Source organism: Biomphalaria glabrata, chromosome 11 (genome assembly GCF_947242115.1).
Source record: "Biomphalaria glabrata chromosome 11, xgBioGlab47.1, whole genome shotgun sequence".
NCBI lineage: Eukaryota > Metazoa > Mollusca > Gastropoda > Planorbidae > Biomphalaria > Biomphalaria glabrata.
Window position 1 is genome coordinate 20,369,578 of NC_074721.1, and position 18,787 is coordinate 20,388,364.

General features: G+C 37.9%; 1 protein-coding gene across 2 annotated transcripts in view; it reads left to right on the forward strand.

The window, feature by feature from the left end:
- LOC129929007 (uncharacterized) overlaps positions 1–18,787 on the forward strand; it is a 71,938-nt gene that overhangs the window by 16,221 nt on the left and 36,930 nt on the right. For both annotated transcript variants that reach the window (XM_056045722.1, XM_056045723.1), the window contains exon 3: positions 8,226–8,387. In XM_056045722.1, coding sequence (XP_055901697.1) covers positions 8,226–8,387 — 162 coding nt within the window. The remainder of the gene's footprint in view (positions 1–8,225; positions 8,388–18,787) is intronic.

Consider the following 18,787-nt stretch of genomic DNA (forward strand, 5'->3'; position numbering starts at 1 on the left):
AAGAGACCTCAAACTCTAACTGATAGAGAACAACTGAGAAATCACTAAAAAAATATTCAACAAAAAATTCTTCAATACACACTTTTATAGACAAAATAATGTTGTTTCAAAAATGAACAGTTAAAGTTACAACTGTTTATAATATCATGATACATAGTTACATTATTTAAATGATCAATATCAAAATTAATATAACATAAGTACATTGTTACTCATATTCATAAAAAATTACACAAGTCTTGAGCATATATCTGCGAAAACGTTTTGTTCTCCCCTGAAATGTACAGAATCAAAACAATAATCTTGAAGTACTAAACACCATCTAGTTATTCTTTTGTTACAATAATGACTATTTGTTATGAATTACAATGTCTTGTTATCGGTCTGGAGATGAAACTTCACTCCTGTCAAATAACGATCTAGCTTTTTAATGGACCACACAATGGCCAGGCCTTCCCGCTCAAGGATAGATCATACAATGGCCAGGCCTTTCCGCTCAAGGATAGAACATACAATGGCCAAGCCTTCCTGCTCAAGGATAGACCATACAATGGCCAGGCCTTTCCGCTCAATGATAGACCATACAATGGCCAGGCCTTTCCGCTCAATGATAGACCATACAATGGCCAGGCCTTCCCTCTCAAGGATAGACCACACAGTGACAAAGCCTTCCCGCTCAAGGATAGAACATACAATGGCCAGGCCTTCCCGCTCAAGGATAGACCATACAATGGCCAAGTCTTCCCGCTCAAGGATAGACCATACAATGGCCAGGCCTTCCCGCTCAAGGATAGACCATAAATTTACCAGGCCATCCTGCTGAAGGATAGACCATACAATGGCCAAGCCTTCCCGCTCAAGGATAGACCATACATTTACCAGGCCATCCTGCTGAAGGATAGACCATACAATGGCCAGGCCTTCCTGCTCAAGGATAGATCTTACAATGGCCAAGCCTTCCCTCTCAAGGATGGAGTATTTCTGTTCACGTGGCAACAACTTGCGACTGACAAACTTCACTAGATGTAATACACCATCTCTCATCTGACTAAGTTTACCTGAAATGCCTAGATCACTAACTGAACGAGATATTCTGATGATACCTAGTAATATATAACAGGTATTTATATCAATCTAAAAAAAAATTCAGTATAGAAATTTAAATTGAACAATATTTCCATTTCCAAGCCTCCCATCTGAAATATTTAATTCATGGCAATCATAATATGTGAAAAATTTCCAGAACTAAGAAAATTCTTCCAAAGTTATGCCTATTACTTTTTATAGATACAGATGCAAGCAAGCACGAAAATGACCAACCAACTGAGAACGCAACTGTCCTATTTAAATTTAAGGATCGTTGGTAGGCGTTATTTAGTTACGAATTTAACGCCTAAAAATATAGTGAAAGCCGAGCAATGTCAAAGGTCATAATATATATAATTATGTGGATCTTGGCTGTATGCGAAATTATTTTTAGACCTATATTTAAAAAGAAAAAGCTGCTTATAGTGTTTATATTTGATTAGTTGCTTATTTGTGAAATTCTCCCCTTAACTACTGCTTCTTTTAACTACACAATCAAATATATCAAACGATTATGCAGGGAATATATAACTGACCAGGTCTAAATTATATATATATAGTTCGTCCATCGTGGTTCTATGATGACCACTTTGTCATCCAGGGGGCTGAGGGCTTTGCACTGGGGTTTTATGCCTCCTCATGTGGCTGGTGAGACCTATGTGAGCCCGGAATGTTCGGCCTCACACTGGGCAGGTTATTCCAGCTAGAGCTAGTGTCGTTTGTCTTGCTTTTCTTTTCTGGCGTTTTTCTTCTGCCTGCGTTGTTCTTTTTTCCCCAGCAACATGTGCGCCAGTTTTCACAGCGCGACGCCATGATGCTCTGTCATGTGCCTCTGTCTCCCAGGTGCCAGGGTCTATGCTGAACGCCTTCATAGAAGCTTTGAGGGTGTCCCTGAAGCGCTTTCTTTGCCCACCTTGCGAGCGCTTTCCTTCGCTTAGTTGGCCATACAAGAGTCGTTTTGGGATGCGGTGGTCTTCCATTCTGTAGACGTGACCTGCCCATCGCAACTGGGACTGCATCAGGATTGTGTGGATGCTTTGCAGACACGCTCTTCGAAAGACTTCTGTATCTGGTATTTTGTCTTGCCATTTGACATTTAGTATTTTTCTCAGACATGTCATGTGGAAGTGGTTTAGTTTCTTTGCATGTTTACTGTTCACTGTCCATGTTTCTGAGGCATAGAGCAATGTAGTGAGGATGACGGCTCTATAGACCCCTAGCTTGGTGTTTGTGGTGATACCAAGTCTGTTCCAGACATTTGTAGACAGTCTGCCATAGGATGCACTGGCCTTGGCGATACGCAGGTCGATTTCACTATCGATTTTTCCATTTCTGGAGAGTGTGCTGCCAAGATATGTGAATTTGTCCACTGCGTTTATATCCTGTCCATTTATAGTAATGCTTGGATCCGAGTAGGCTTTCCCAGGAGCAGATAGATGTAAGACTTCAGTCTTGTTCGTATTGATGGTAAGGCCAAAGTCTGAGCATGCTCTTGAGAAGTCAATGACGATGCTCTGCAGATCATTTTCAGAGCAGGCATTTAGAGCACAGTCATCAGCAAATAGCAAGTCTCTGATTACTGCTGCATTTGTTTTTGATTTTGCTTTAAGCCGCCTCAGGTTGAATAGGCCACCATCAAATCTGTATGATATATTTATCCCTTTGTTTTCTCTATTTGTGAATGCATCTGTCAGCATAGCAGAGAACATGATACTGAACAGTGTAGGTGCTAGGACACAGCCTTGTTTTACCCCGTTTGATACTTCGAAGGGCTCTGATGGTTCTCCACTTTCTTGGACGCGAGCCTTCATGCCATCATGAAATAGTCTCACCATGGTTATGAATTTTTGTGGACAGCCATACTTTGACATGATCTTCCAGAGTCCTTCTCTGCTAACAGTGTCGAATGCCTTTGTTTAGTCGACATATATTGAGAACAGGTCAGCATTTTGTTCTTGGCATTTTTCCTGGAGCTGCCTTACTGCAAAGATCATGTCAATGGTTCCACGCTCTTTTCTGAAGCCGCACTGGCTTTCTGGTAGTAGACCAGATTCTATGTGTTGCATGAACCGATTTAGTAGGATGCGTGCAAGGATTTTCCCAGCAATAGAGAGAAGAGATATTCCTCTGTGGTTGTCGCAGATCTGGCGGTTTCCTTTTCGCTTGTATAAATGAACAATTTTAGCATCTTTAAAGTCTTGTGGTATTGACTCTTTTTCCTACATAATTAAGAAGAGCTTATGAAGTCTTTCAATCAGGGCTAATCCACCTTTTTTGTAGACCTCTGCTGGAATGGAGTCAGCTCCTGGGGCTTTTCCGCTTGCGAGCTGTTGAATGGCAAGACCGGTTTCCTTTAGCTTAGGGGGGTCATCCATTTTTTCATTTATTGGTACTTGCTGTAGCCTGTCTATGGCCACTTCATTTATGATGGAAGGTGTATTGAGAACCTTTTCGAAGTGCTCTGCCCAGCGTTTTAGGATTTCTTCCTTATCTGTCAATAGGATTGTCCCATCAGCATTTAATAGAGGGGATGATCCTGACTTTGTGGGTCTATAGATTTCGTTTATGGCATGGTAGAAGTTCTTCATATCGTGCTTGTCAGCAAATTCCTGTATTGTTTCCACTTTCTTGCTAAGCCAGGTATCTTGCATTTGGCGTAGCTGTTTTTGCACATTTTTGCGGATGTTAGTGAATGCATCTTTTGTGGACTGGGAGTTTGGGTTGTTCAGACACAATTTGTGGAGCTTGTGCTTTTCGTCTAATAGTTTTCTGATCTCAGTACTGTTTTCATCAAACCAGTCCTGATGCTTTCTCTCCATAGGACCGAGAATGTTTAATGCTGTGCTATAGATAGCTTCTTTGAAGCATTCCCAGCTTTTATCTACATTTGATTCAGTTAGAACGGTGGACTTGAGGCAGTTCTCTATTGCATCTGCAAGCGACTTTTCAGTTTTGTCATCTGCTAAGCTGGCCGTGTTTAGCCTTTTTAGGGGTTTTGATTTTTGCGGACGTCTCTTTGGTTGGATACGAATGTTTAGTTTTGTGATGATGAGGCGGTGGTCTGTTCCACACTCTGCACCACAGCAAGATTTGGTGACACGAATGTCCTGACGGTCAGATTGTCTGGTGATGACGTAATCTATGAGGTGCCAGTGTCTTGAGCGGGGATGCATCCAGGAAGTTCGCTTTCTCATTGGAAGACTGAATATTGTGTTCGATATGAGCAGCTTGTGTTCAGCACAGGTCTGAAGTAGTAATAATCCGTTGCTGTTGCATTGACCTATCCCAAATTTGCCTAAGACTCCTTTCCAGATGTGATGGTCAGAGCCGAGTCTTGCGTTGAAGTCACCGAGATTATTAGTAGCTTTTCTGTTTTTGGAATATCAAGCAAGGTGGAGTTTAGTTCTTCGTAAAACTTTGCTATGACATCATCTGGGTTGGTCATGGTGGGTGCGTAACAGCTAACAATGGAAATATGTTTCTTTCCCTTTTGTAAAGGCAGCTTTAGGGTCATGAGCCTATCACTAATTCCTTTGGGACGCCCGACTAGTTTGGATACTATTGATGTTTTTATGGCAAAGCCGACTCCAGATTCACGTCGTACTTCAGTGCTTCTACCGCTCCAGAAGAAAGTATATCCAGCTCCTCTTTCGCAGAGTTCACCTTCATCTGCAAGCCGAGTCTCACTTAGTGCTGTTATGTCTATGTTGTATCTGTGGAGCTCCCTGGCTACTAGTGCAGTTCGTCTTTGTGGTCTATCAGATGTGTCGTTGTCAAGTAGTGTGCGCACATTCCATGCGCCTATGGTAAGAGGAACTATCCTCATCTTTTTCTTTGAATTTCGACCGCTTGAGTAGGGTTCCCGCCAACTGCGGTAGGCTGGCTAGGGTAGTTTTGAGCAGGCAATTTTTGGGGCACCTTTTCTAGCCCTGTCCTCATGCTATGGAGGTGAGCAGTGCACTCCTAAATAGGGCTGCTCAGCCACTCAGGTGGCTGCCGGACTCCACTGCTGCTCTGTGTCAGTGGTGAAGGACCATATGGCCTGAGCCGCCTGTGTGCAGGGTTGCAGCTACGGCTTCCAGTGTGCCCACACCTACCGCTTCACTGCTTGCCTGTCGCCACAGGACTTTGGTTTGGTTGTGTTGGGGGGCGGATGACAAGTGACTTGCGCTGGAATTTGGATTAAAGTGAGGAGGATTCGCGCAACACGTCGACCTCACTCTCTCGCCCTAAAGCCCGTCCTTTTCCGGAAGCAAGATTTGGTCAAGACGTCCGGGGACAAGTTTGGGTGCAGTGGATGACCAGCGACTTTCTGTGTGTCTTGTCCTGCTCTTGAGTACTCCACAGCACTGTTACTTGCCATTCTGTCCAATTAGTCTAGTTTTGTGACGTTACGCACAGGCCGCCAAGTCCAGACTTCACATGCTAGGTTTGACAGAACCTCAGTGTACTGAGTGCCATGAACACGTCAGATACCCTCTACCTGGTTTAGCCGGCCAGTCAAAGCCGTTTCCGGGGTGTGGCCTCTGCGCATGCTACAGCTTCTGGGAGTCACAGGTGAGAGTTGGGTACCGAGTGGGGACCAAGAGTGAGCCAAGCTACCTTCAAAAAGAGGGTACGACTGCCTGTCCACTAGAGGTGCTACCCCTCCTAGATACCCCATACATGTCTAAATTACAATACTTGGGGGAGGGGGTTGATAAAAGTTTTTGTGGCGCATTTTATGACTTTGATCATTTATTAAAAGAAATTAAATAGTTTAGGTAAAAAATGTAATTTTAATAGCAATGTGTGTGTGTGTGTGTTAAAATTAATTATGCTTGCTGTTGTTTGATTACTTTACAAGTTCCAAATGTTCCGCCTTACAGGCACCATACTCACTCAGATGTACATACATTAATAAAAGATGTGTATGGTGATTTCAAATTAAGTTATGAATTTAACACAATGATATTTATACAATGATATGAAAAATTAATAGTGCGAATGATACATAATTGCAAATACATATGAAGCTAAAAAATCATAAGTTCAGTCCAAGTAAATCCTTGAAAAGTATTTTTACAAATAGGCACCTTATATTCTGTTGCTTGATAACATTGACGTCAACAACATTCCAATTTCACAACTCATGACAAAGATTTATCTGTGTAACAGGTTCTGTTCTAAATGTAAATAAGCATCGATTCTTGATAGTAGCAGACAGCATTATTCTGACCAAGAATAAAGATAACGATGATGACAACATTGGCCTCCTTTAGTCGTAGAACGACTATGGTTTATCTAAGAGCACACTTCCTCATGTGGCTTTGGAGCCCTATTTTGGAGAGACACTCCAGTCCACAAATAGCGCAGGTTAAGGTGACTTTTGCTTCGGTGGTAGAGGAGCTAGCCATTTTTCGGATTGTACGTTTTTCTTCCTGAACATGTTCTTTCGCTGTCCTTAGCTTTCTTGGTCACTGTCTCTCTCCATCTGTTGCGGTCTAGAGCTATGTCTTCCCAGTTGTTGGTAGTGATGTTTACTGATTTGAGGTCCCGTTTTATTACATCTATGTAACGGAGGTGGGGGCGACCAGTTTTTCTTGTGCCAGTCGCGAGTTGTCCATAGAGTATGACTTTCGGGATGCCATTGTCCTCCATCCAGCGAACATGTTCAAGCCAGCGCAAACGGCGTTGTCTGAGGCTGTAAGATGCTGGGAATACCTGATCGTGCAAGGATTTCAGTATTGCACACTTTTTCTTTCCATGTGACTTTCAAGATCCTACGGAGACATCTCAAATGGAATTTCAATTTTCTCTCTTGCTTTGCGTAGGAGATCCATGATTCACTTCCATACAGCAGTGTACTCATAACGGATGCCTTGTAGACTTCCATTTTGGTCACCGTAGTTAGCTTCTGGTTTTCTCAAACTCTTGGCCTGAGTCTTGCGAAGGTCGAGGTGGCCTACAGCTTGTTATCGTCTATGAGGATGGAGGGTGGTGCTGTAGCGGGCGGTCCCATAATATTTGTTTTCTTCGTGCTAATAGTCAAGCCATATTCTTTACAGGCCTGAAAGAAGCGTGACATGAGTGACTGAAGTTCCTCTTGAGTGTGTGCCACTACCTCTGCGTCATCTGCGAATAACATATTGTTACGTATTTCTGAATATTCTGGCTAAATGTATTAGTAGGCACACAAATAAAAACACTGCAAAGAACTTGACGACTCAACTTTCAGTTTCATATAACTTAAATAACTATCAACTTTAACTATCGTAACATGTAGCGTAGAAGACCGTACAATATCTGTCAGTTTACAGTTAGCTATACTTCGTTGCAATTCATCTCTTCATTTCGTTGCAATTCATCTCTTCTCAACTTGCATCGACCCGTATTCCACAGAACAGACCAACGACACACTTCCCAGTGTCGCTCCAGGTCTCCCAAAGCTGAACCAAGTCGTACTCAAGTCTACCGAATCAGAGCCGCACACGTCTTACATCGACTGTATCGACTGTAACGGCTCAAGTCCACTGTAGTTCGCTGTATAGACTTTAACGACAGTAGTCCACTCCAGTTAACTATATCCTAGTTAACTTTAACACTACTTAACAACACAACAGCACATCTAACACAAGAACTTGACAACAAGAGCTTCAAGTAACAATGTGGCGGTTTATTTACTAATACGTAAACAGCCAATAATCACAATTGGCTACACTAACTTCAAATGCTTTTCTACACAACAGAGCTGCCTAACTAACACTACAAGTCTCTCTAGCTCGGACAGCTACATTCTCGAAGACTCAAAGGTACCACACAGTCCTTACTGCTTTGCTGTTCTGGACTCAACTGTTTTCTTACACATTGTCTCTCGACCGAGTCGTGTGTACCAGTAGGCCGCACACATATTAACCCTTTCGGTCCGCCACTGGAGTTACTATAATATTATATATATATGTATATATATATAAAATAATATATATATATATATATATATATATATATATATATATATATATATATATATATATATATATATATATATATATATATATATATATATATATATTAATTAAGAAAAAAAAAATAAGAATAAGATTTGTTTGTTAAAACCACTTAACGTGAATGTTTATGCACACAAATTTGTACAATTTCAGACTTGAGCGTTGTCTCGTTTGAAAAACGCCAAAGAACACGACTAGAAACAAAGTGCATGGGACATACAAATTATACATATCTGCGTTACAGAAACTCGGAAAAGTGTTGGACTTCGTCCGAAAATGACAAAAACTATTTGGACGCCGTCAAATCTTGCCAAGGTTTCTTTTTTTTATTAAATTCATCGATTTACCACACCATTTTTAAAGAAGTTCGTACACTCTATTTAATATAAAATTCCTCTGTTATTATTAAACTTATCACCATATTAAAGATTTTCATTCATTTGGTATGCTCAATAACTCAAATCTGAAGCAAACGCGCTTTTTATAAAATTGTGTAAACGTCTTTAGGTTTTAGACGTTTTTCACCTTACCAAATCTTAAAGTATACGTATCCGATTACAAAAAAAGCTATCGTTATTTTACACTCAATACATACATATATATATATATATATATATATATATATATATATTGTTATAAACTTGGTGGTGGCACTGATGGGGTAGTGGTGTGAGTGTAGTCAGCCGACGCAATTCGCCCCAGGCCAGCGCTAGACGAGCGGTCAACAGTGACGAGCTACGACGGTCAACCGAGTCGAGTATCAACAGGACGGTTCGGGAAGGATCGCCGTCCTGAACAGAGCTCATGAGCGTCACGAGAGTTGTAGTCATCTGACCACCTAGAAACGTCGAGCGGCGTTCTGTCCGGTTCGAGACAGATATAGATATATATATATCCGTGATACTATATTCTCCTCCGCCGCTGTTGGGAAACAGGTCATGTCCCACAGGACATGCGTGACGCAACTATAGTCACAATATACAAGAACAAAGGAAATCGGAGTGACTGCAACAATTATAGGGGTATCTCTCTCCTCAGTATAGTGGGCAAAATCTTTGCTAGAGTGGCATTATACAAGCCGCAAGTGATAGCTTCTAGAGTCTACCCAGAGTCTCGGTGTGGATTCAGGAGTGGTAGATCCACTATAGACATGTTATCTTCTCTACGACTACTGCAGGAGAAATTCAGAGAGAGAGAGAGAGACAGAACCCTTTACATCGTTTTTGATGATCTGACTAAAGCCTTTGACATGGTCAGCAGAAGTGGCCTTTTCAAACTCCTGAGGAAAATAGGTTGCCCTCCCAAACTACTGAAGTTCATTTAATGCTTTCATGAGGAAACTAAATGTACTGTCAATGGAGCCCAATCAGCACCTTTTGAGGTTCGCAGTGGTTAAAAAAAGAGAGGCGCGACAATTAGCTCTTTAACAATACTTAATAGAAATTAACTTTAACACATACACACAGCCGCGAAATTGCATACCACCCAACTTATTCACAGCTCAATATGGGTTTAAAGCTCTACTTTCTGCGATTTGAAAAGAAAAAGTAAGTTTCTTTTTGTTTATTTTTAATAACATAGATCTAAAAATACTAGATCTACACTTAAGGCTTACAAAAAAAAAGTATTTAATTAAAAAATAAATCTAGATCTAAATCAATCTTTATACTATTATAATTAATGGCAAACGTATGCTTAGTAACAATAATAAGGCTAGTCTTCGAGTCCGAAGATTAGTGAGGAATGCAGTATTTCTCGTGGCTGCGCAGCCCCAGCTGAGACCTACATATTTTGCCACACCCAGGGCAAACATAACCATTGTCCGCAGGTTGTCGATTTAGATTTTCTTTTCGCCGTATGCGTTTGTCCTCGGCAGCAGATTTTCTTTTGGTCTCAAATGTGTATCCAGCGGCCTTCGTGAGTGACCTCCTGCTGTCTCGTTCTGAGGCCGCATGCAACCAGGTGCTTTCTTCTAAGTCAGCAAAGGAAAGTTGACGCCTAAGCTGGTCTTTGAAGCTTTACCGTGGGGCGCCTCTGTTACGTCGACCACCTTTAGCTCACCAAAAAAGAAGACTGCCTTTGGCATACATTCGTCTCCTATACGGGATATGTGCCCTACACAGCGTAACTATCGGACCAAAAGAAGTCCATCTATACTGTCCATACCGGCGTTCGCAAGGACATCGCCGTTTGAAGTGCGGTCTTGCCACTGTATGTCCATGATGGAGCGCAAGCATCTTTGGTGGAAGCGCTCAAGAAGTCTTAAATGTTTCCTGTATAGTGTCCATGTCTCAGAGCCATACAGAAGGGTTGAGAGAATCACCGCCTGGTAGACATTGATTTTTGTAGGCAGGCGGAGAGATCTGTTCCGCCAAACTCTCGCCTGTAGGCGTCCAAAAGCGCTACTGGCCCTGGCCAGACTGTTATCAACTTCCTTTAAAAGTGAGGCGTCATTTGACACTATACTACCTAGATATGTGAAGTGGTCATCCACATTAAGAGGCTGTCCGTTTACGGTGATCCTTGGGGCTGAGTATGTTTTATTGGGCGACTTCTGGAACATGACTACTGTTTTCCTGAGGTTTATAGATAGACTGAAAGAGGCGGCAGTATATGCAAATTCGTTTACCGTGTTCATGTTCATTGTGAGCTAGCAGGGCGCAATCATCGGCAAAGAGACGCTCCGTTATGACCATCTCCTTTGTGTTTGTATGGGATAGTAGACGTCGAAGATTGAACACATTGCCGTCAGAACGAAACCGGATATAGATGCCTTCGTGCAATCGCTGCCTCATTTGACCCAGCATTACGCCAAAGAAGATGGCGAATAGAGTAGGAGCAAGTACACAGCCCTGCTTCACGCCATTTTCTATTGGGAAGTGATCAGAAAGGGCACCATTGTGTCCCACGTGAAGCTGCTTGAGAATGGATGGGAACGTAGATGGGCATCACAGCCTGGCTAAAATCCTCCACAAACCATCGCGACTGACTGTGCCGAAAGCCATGGTGAGGTTCACAAAGGCAGCGTATAGGTTTAAGTTCTGCTCTTTGCATTTTTCTTGTAATTGTCTCAGAAAAAATATCATGTCAGATGTACCTCTACCGGCTCTGAAACCACATTGGCTTTCAGATAAGACCTCGTCCACTAAAGAGTGGGTTAGTCGGTCGAGCAACTTAGTATGAAGTCATTAATGATGAAAATTATTACAATAACTACAATAATTTATAAAGCGCTGTCACATCCAATATTTAATGAAAGCAGATTTATATTTTAAATAATGGGTCATGGTATTATGGTATATTCCTATACAAATCGCGTTTTTGAGAATGTACTAGGAGGAAGCATAAGCTTTTAACATTAAGTAAATGCCTCTCTAACCGTTCTAATTTCTCTTATCTTTTAATTGAATGGGTTGCCCGAGTCAGCCGGGAAAACCAAGGATTTAGCATATTTTAAGTCACAGATCAACATACATGACTAGATTGACACATGGAATTCGTAAGACGTAACAATCTTATTTTTTGAAGAAACGTCTGTCATCTATAAGTAATACCAAAAAGCTTCAAACTCATTAAGCTGATATTTAGTTTTCAGACTACCTACATGTATAAATAGAATACATTATGTAATCCTACGAATGCATACATCCAGTTTTCGATGGGTTATCAAACTTTATATCATTTGTAGAGAATTAGGCTTACACCTATAATATAACACATGGGCGTAGCCGGGAGGGGAGTGTCTTCAAACCATCACTTGCCTCAGACCTCATTTTCTGAAAGGGAAACTTTACTTACTACTCCAGTGCAGACAACTTAAGCAAACTAGTCACCAAATTTCACGAGAGTAGCCAAAAGGGTTTTTGTTGTTACTCTCCCCCTCCAATACAAAAATTAAAGCATTTTACCATTTTCTACCAGTCGCTGGACTCCAATGAATAGCAGATTTGGTTTTTTGAATTTATTTAGCGGAAGAGTAGCAGGCTGATTGCACTGTAGATACCTTAGAATATGCATTTTTAAATCTTAAAATAATGGAAATAATGCTTCGTTTCGGTTTTCGCCCCGGACCCCACTGGGGTCCCCCCTTGACTCCCTAGCTGCCCTTAGGCGTTGTGTACTGTCTTTCCACTAATTATAGGAAGAGGGTATTGTAGGGTAGAAAAAACGTTTGAAAGAACGAAAGATCAAAATATGAGGATTAATTACATATACACACAGACAGTAATATATATATATATAAATTGCGGAGTGAGGTAAAAATCCCCCCCCCCCCGAAAATATATGACATGCCATTTGTGGGCCGGTTTATATGGTAATGCCCGGGCCGATTTTGATACCCAGTCCGCCCCTTATATATATATATATATATATATATATATATATATATATATATATATATATATATATATATATATATATATATATTATAAAGTAGAATGTGAGGGGTATGTATGTATGTATGTATGTATGTATGTTACTTATAGACATCAAAACCGCTTGACCAATCTTGATAAAACTAGGCAGGAATGTTCCTTGGGTACCAACTTAGACCTTAGTGAATGTATTGTAGCCCTAAAACAAATGTAAGACCCTCAAAAAAAATAAAGTTGTCCGACTCTATTACAGCTATAGTATTTTATGGATCTAGGCCATGTCTACAATGTTGACATAAGAAAAGATAGAAAGGATTTAGACCTAGATCTAATTTTAAGAAATACACTTTGCGCAGATAGTTTTTTTACTTTGACACATGAAAATACAAAAGAAGATCCATTGATTTCATTATATAATAAAATTAACCTTCAATTTTGTGTTTCAAAAGCATTTTTTACATTAATTAGTTCCTGATATCTGTGACTACAGATTTCCTGACGAACATTCTTTCATTAGACAATACCGTGATGAATCGCGTACTAAAAATTAATTCGTTTAATTGTTTACTTTATAATCCCATCCCTAGATCTAAAACTCTAATTCAACTCTAAGATGATAAAACTTCTCTTCGCACAGATAGTTTTATACTTTAACACATAAATATATTAATTAAAGTCCATTCATTTCATATTTTGATCAAATAAACATTCAAATTTGGTTTTCTAAAGCTACATTCGTTTACAAAAGCTGCGAAGCCGAGTTGAGATAGGCCTAGATCTATATTCATTCATGAATCGCGTACTAAAAATTATTTCGTTTAATTGTTTACTTTATAATCCCATCCCTAGATCTAAAACTCTAATCCAACTCTAAGATGATAAAACTTCTCTTCGCACAGATAGTTTTATACTTTAACACATAAATATATTAATTAAAGTCCATTCATTTCATATTTTGATCAAATAAACATTCAAATTTGGTTTTCTAAAGCTACATTAGCTTACGAAAGCTGCAAAGCCGAGTTGAGATAGGCCTAGATCTATATTCATTCATGAATCGCGTACTAAAAAATATTTCGTTTAATTGTTCACTTTATAATCCCATTTATTTAACAAAGCTATCGCTCTTTTCGTTTTTAATAGATAAGAATGTATCGACTTCGGGTAAACCATTTTCGAAAAACTAATTTTATTTTCGTAGCGAAAGAGAAATAACGTGAAAGGATCATTAGCTACGTTTAACATACATCTAAATCCAATCCACTAGATTATTCAAAAGCAAATGTTTTAATTTTAAAAAATGGATTTAAGCCTATTAGCTATTCTGATTTGATAGCTTCATTCACACTATTTTTACATTGACACATTCGCTTTACTTATTACATTATTATTTCGTTTAATTGTTTACAAAATACTCTCAGTGACTATATCGAAAGTAATGCGCAAATAAAGACCCGCGGGTCGCGGGTAACATATGTCTAGTATCTTATATTATAAAGTAGAATGTGAGGAGTATGTATGTATGTATGTATGTATGTATGTTACTTATAGACATCAAAACCGCTTGACCAATCTTGATAAAACTAGGCAGGAATGTTCCTTGGGTACCAACTTAGACCTTAGTGAATGTATTGTAGCCCTAAAACAAATGTAAGACCCTCAAAAAAAATAAAGTTGTCCGACTCTATTACAGCTATAGTATTTTATGGATCTAGGCCATGTCTACAATGTTGACATAAGAAAAGATAGAAAGGATTTAGACCTAGATCTAATTTTAAGAAATACACTTTGCGCAGATAGTTTTTTACTTTGACACATGAAAATACAAAAGAAGATCCATTGATTTCATTATATAATAAAATTAACCTTCAATTTTGTGTTTCAAAAGCATTTTTTACATTAATTAGTTCCTTATATCTGTGATTACAGATTTCCTGACGAACATTCTTTCATTAGACAATTCCGTAATGAATCGCGTACTAAATATTAATTCGTTTAATTGTTTACTTTATAATCCCATCCCTAGATCTAAAACTCTAATTCAACTCTAAGATGATAAAACTACTCTTCGAACAGATAGTTTTATACTTTAACACATAAACATATTAATTAAAGTCCATTCATTTCATATTTTGATCAAATAAACATTCACATTTGGTTTTCTAAAGTTACATCGGTCTACAAAAGCTGCGAAGCCGAGTTGAGATAGGCCTAGATCTATATTCATTCATGAATCGCGTACTACACATTATTTCGTTTAATTGTTCACTTTATAATCCCATTCATTTAAGAAAGCTATCGCTCTTTTCGTTTTTAATAGATAAGAATGTATCGACCTCGGGTAAACCCATTTTCTCAAAACTAATTTTATTTTCGTAGCGAAAGAGAAATAACGTGAAAGGATCATTAGCTACGTTTAACAAACATCTAAATCCAATCCACTAGATTATCCAAAAGCATTTTTTACATAAATTAGTTCCTGATATCTGTGACTACAGATTTCCTGGCGAACATTATCTCATTAGACATTACCTAATGGTTACACATTAACACAATTCTCTACTGAGTCTATTCCTAGGCCTAGGTCTAAAACTCTTATTGAACTCTAAGATGATAAAACTTCTTTTCGCAAAGATAGTTTTATGCTTTAACACATAAACATGCTAATTATTGTCCATTCATTTCATATTTTAATCAATTAACATTCAAATTTGTTTTTCTAAAGCATTTTTAATATATTCGTTCGCTGTTCGCTAAAGCTAAGTAGCCGTGTTGAGATAGGCCTATATTCATTCATGAAAAAAAGTTCACGCATGCGCAGCACAGAATGAACTCAATAGTCTATTAAAGCTCTAGATTAGTGTAGATTTAGATCTATGTCTACCTCAAGATCTACTTTATACTTTATACACATGAACATAAAAAATTTAGTCTATTCATCTCAAATTTAATCAAATATATGTAGGCCTACAAGCAAATGTTTTAATTTGAAAAAAAAATGGATTTAAGCCTATTAGCTATTTTTATTTGATAGCTTCATCCGCACTATTTTTACATTGACACATTCGCTTTACTTATTACATTATTATTTCGTTTAATTGTTTACAAAACACTCTCAGTGACTATATCAACAGTAATGCGCAAATAAAGACCCGCGGGTCGCGGGTAACATATGTCTAGTATATATATATAATCTTTATTTTTCCGTAAGAAAATTAGTCTTACTATTTGTGCATTGCACAAAAAAAAAATCTCTATAAAAATAAATGTACATTTCCACCAGACTCACTACTAATTTACATGTGAAAAGTTAGATACTTAGTATTTTTAGTTTATTAAAGACGCTCCATAATTTACGGACTTAGAACGCGATAGTGACGTTAGGACTTAGTTGGGTTAGAAGCTACTTATAGACATAAAATCAGTTGGTGATAGGATTTCATAAGGGCGGGACGTATTTATTGACATAGACATCGATCGTGGCCTTCTTGGTGAATTAAACCTTTACTTGAATTGTTCAACGGTGTTTGGATTAATTTCTGCACTTTTTAAACTATATGCTGTCTGTTTGCTTGTTGGTTAATCACATTGAAATACACCCGCACAAGAAACTCAAACATCTGAAAAGTAATCTGTCGGAACGAGACAGGCATCATTTAGCTACAAGACAAATAGACATCATGACAATATATATATACAACAAAGCAGAAAGTAAGGCCTATGTGTGTATGTATCTATGCATGTGTGGGTTATGTCCCGCATAGAAATCAAAACTGATTGACCCATGGGCGTAGCCAGAGGGGTTTGGGTTCAACACTCCCTCCCCCAAATGAAATCGAATCGAAATTTAGTGACTGATTTTTTGCTTGGATTTTATTTATTTTACTTGAAATTTTAATACTAAACCATCACTTGCCTCAGCAACCCCTACCCAGGGGTTATAAAAAATAATGCAAACGACAATCCCGAATTCCAAGAGCATGGCTAAGAAAGATTTTAATTTTAAAACCCCCTCTAAAATCTACGATAAAACACCCTTTTCAATATAAGACTATCCAAGAGGAGTTTTGTGTTTAAAACCCCCCTACGCTCATAGATTTTTGAGTGTGTAATTTGCTTTTTTTATATATATATTGAAGAGGTATTTTTAGAATCAAACCCCGTTGGTAGGCCTACTAATTCTAATCATAATTGCTCTATTTACTTTATAGATCTAGACTAGTTCTTATCTTAGCTAATATAATACAGACGTTACTTCAAAAAAGAAGATGGTTACGTCTTAGATTTCTATACTAGTTCTAGATGTTAAATTGTAGTCTAGATATCTAGATCTAGACCCAGAATATAGACTAGGTTCAGATCTAGAATCTAGTCGAGGTCCAGATTTAAAAATCTAGACTAGGTCTAGATCAAGATCTAGAACAAAATCTAGAATCAAGAATAGATCTGTAATATAGACTAGACCCACAGATATATAATCTAGAATAGAATTCGTATGACTTTACATATTTAATCTTAATATCACTAGACCTATAGATGTCAAGTGTAGGCCTATAATGAGGATATGTCAAACTTTTAACTAAAATGAAATTCGTATTAAAATTATTAAAAAAAGCAACATTTGATTCAGTATTCTGTTCCATGAGTTAGTTAATAAATTGAAAATATATTTGTAATGATCCATTGTGACCTTACATGCAAATTTTTGTACCAATGCGCCAATCTATGAATGAAGCTTGATTTATTAATGAAGATGTCTGTGACTGTGGCGTCACTAGGGTGGGTGTCACACGGTGCGGTCAGCTCAGGGTGTCACCCCCCCTTTTTTAAAATCCTTTTTTTTTGTTACATATATAATATGTTTATAATTAGCGAGTCATGTGAAACTCATCATTAATCCTTAATCTTTGGAATCGAAGACATTATCATTGATCTATAGTTCAACAATGCAACCATAAGTAAATTGAACTGTTTTTTTTTTCTGGATTTCAAACTTGAAAACTTATCATTAAGTTGATCAAAGTTAATTTCCTTAGCTATCTCATTTTTAATAAAATTCCCCTTTGTGAACGTGTCGTTTGTTCCTTTGTCTCAAAAAGTTCTTAATTTTAATTCTAAATCCTTTTTCACATGACGCCATAGATAAACAGATGGTAAGAAACGGTTGAAGGCTTTGTTGAATGATCTAGAGATATTTTTAAGGTCTTAGTGACATATAAATCATGCACTGTCAACTTTTATTTTCTTCAAGAATAACTTTTGTTGCCTTTAAACCTTTCTCAATCGTGGTATTATTATATACGCCAATATTTTGAAACTGATATTTACACTACCTCTTTGGTTTTTGAGCTAAAGAATATTTCGGTTGAATTGCTCTATATTTATCTGCTACATCAATGATTGCTTCCAGTAGGAGTTAAAGCTCAGAGTTAAAAAACGATCAATGCACATAAAAATGAACCTCTTTTTCTCTTCTTAAATAGTGAGTCCGACATCTTGTGATCTCTCGCCTGACATTTTCTTCTTGTTTTTTTTTTCTTCTGAATCACAGTGGTTGTTTTTTTTTTTTAGAAGAGCCTTTCTTAATAACACTTTGCGCTAACGAGTTATACATTTGAAAAGATTTAATTAGTCACCACTTTGACAATAGTCCAAAGATAGTACTACTCTTGTGTATATTTGGTCTTCTAGTACTCCCCCCCCCCAAAAAAAAATAAATAAAAAAGTAAAGATAGGTAAAATAAAAGATCTTAAAGCTGCGCCTCTAGTGTTAATAATTTCAGGACGAAAAAAGTATTTCAAGCATATTGAAAAATGCCAGGCAAAAAGCTAATTTAGATTGAGTGAATATTATAGGATTATAATTATGTTGGTTCTTTATACATTTCCTGTATTCCACCATGGTTTCAGACATTGAAGCAGCTTTTTCATATCTTTGAGAACCACATATAAATTCAAGCTCAACCTTTTCTAGACATTTTGAGATATTAAGTTAATCTCATCAGCTTTTTTAAAAATGTCCGTTAAAATCGTATAACTTCTGATCAGCGTAAGCTATTTTAGGTGTCAGGTGCGTAGTCAAACAAAATAAAAAGGTGCTAAAGTCATTCTGACTCTAATATCATTTACGTACTTTGCTAAAACATTTATAACTTTTTAACATTACAGATGTACTTTTAGTTATGGGTTTCAGCTACATTACATTTCAATCATCTCAGGAAAATCTTTATTCAATAAAGGCTAGTTGTTAATATGGTCAAAAAATGTCAAATATTCTGCTTTTATAGAAACAGCCCATGCAATATATCCTTCCGTTGTTTTTCTTCTTTATATCAATCA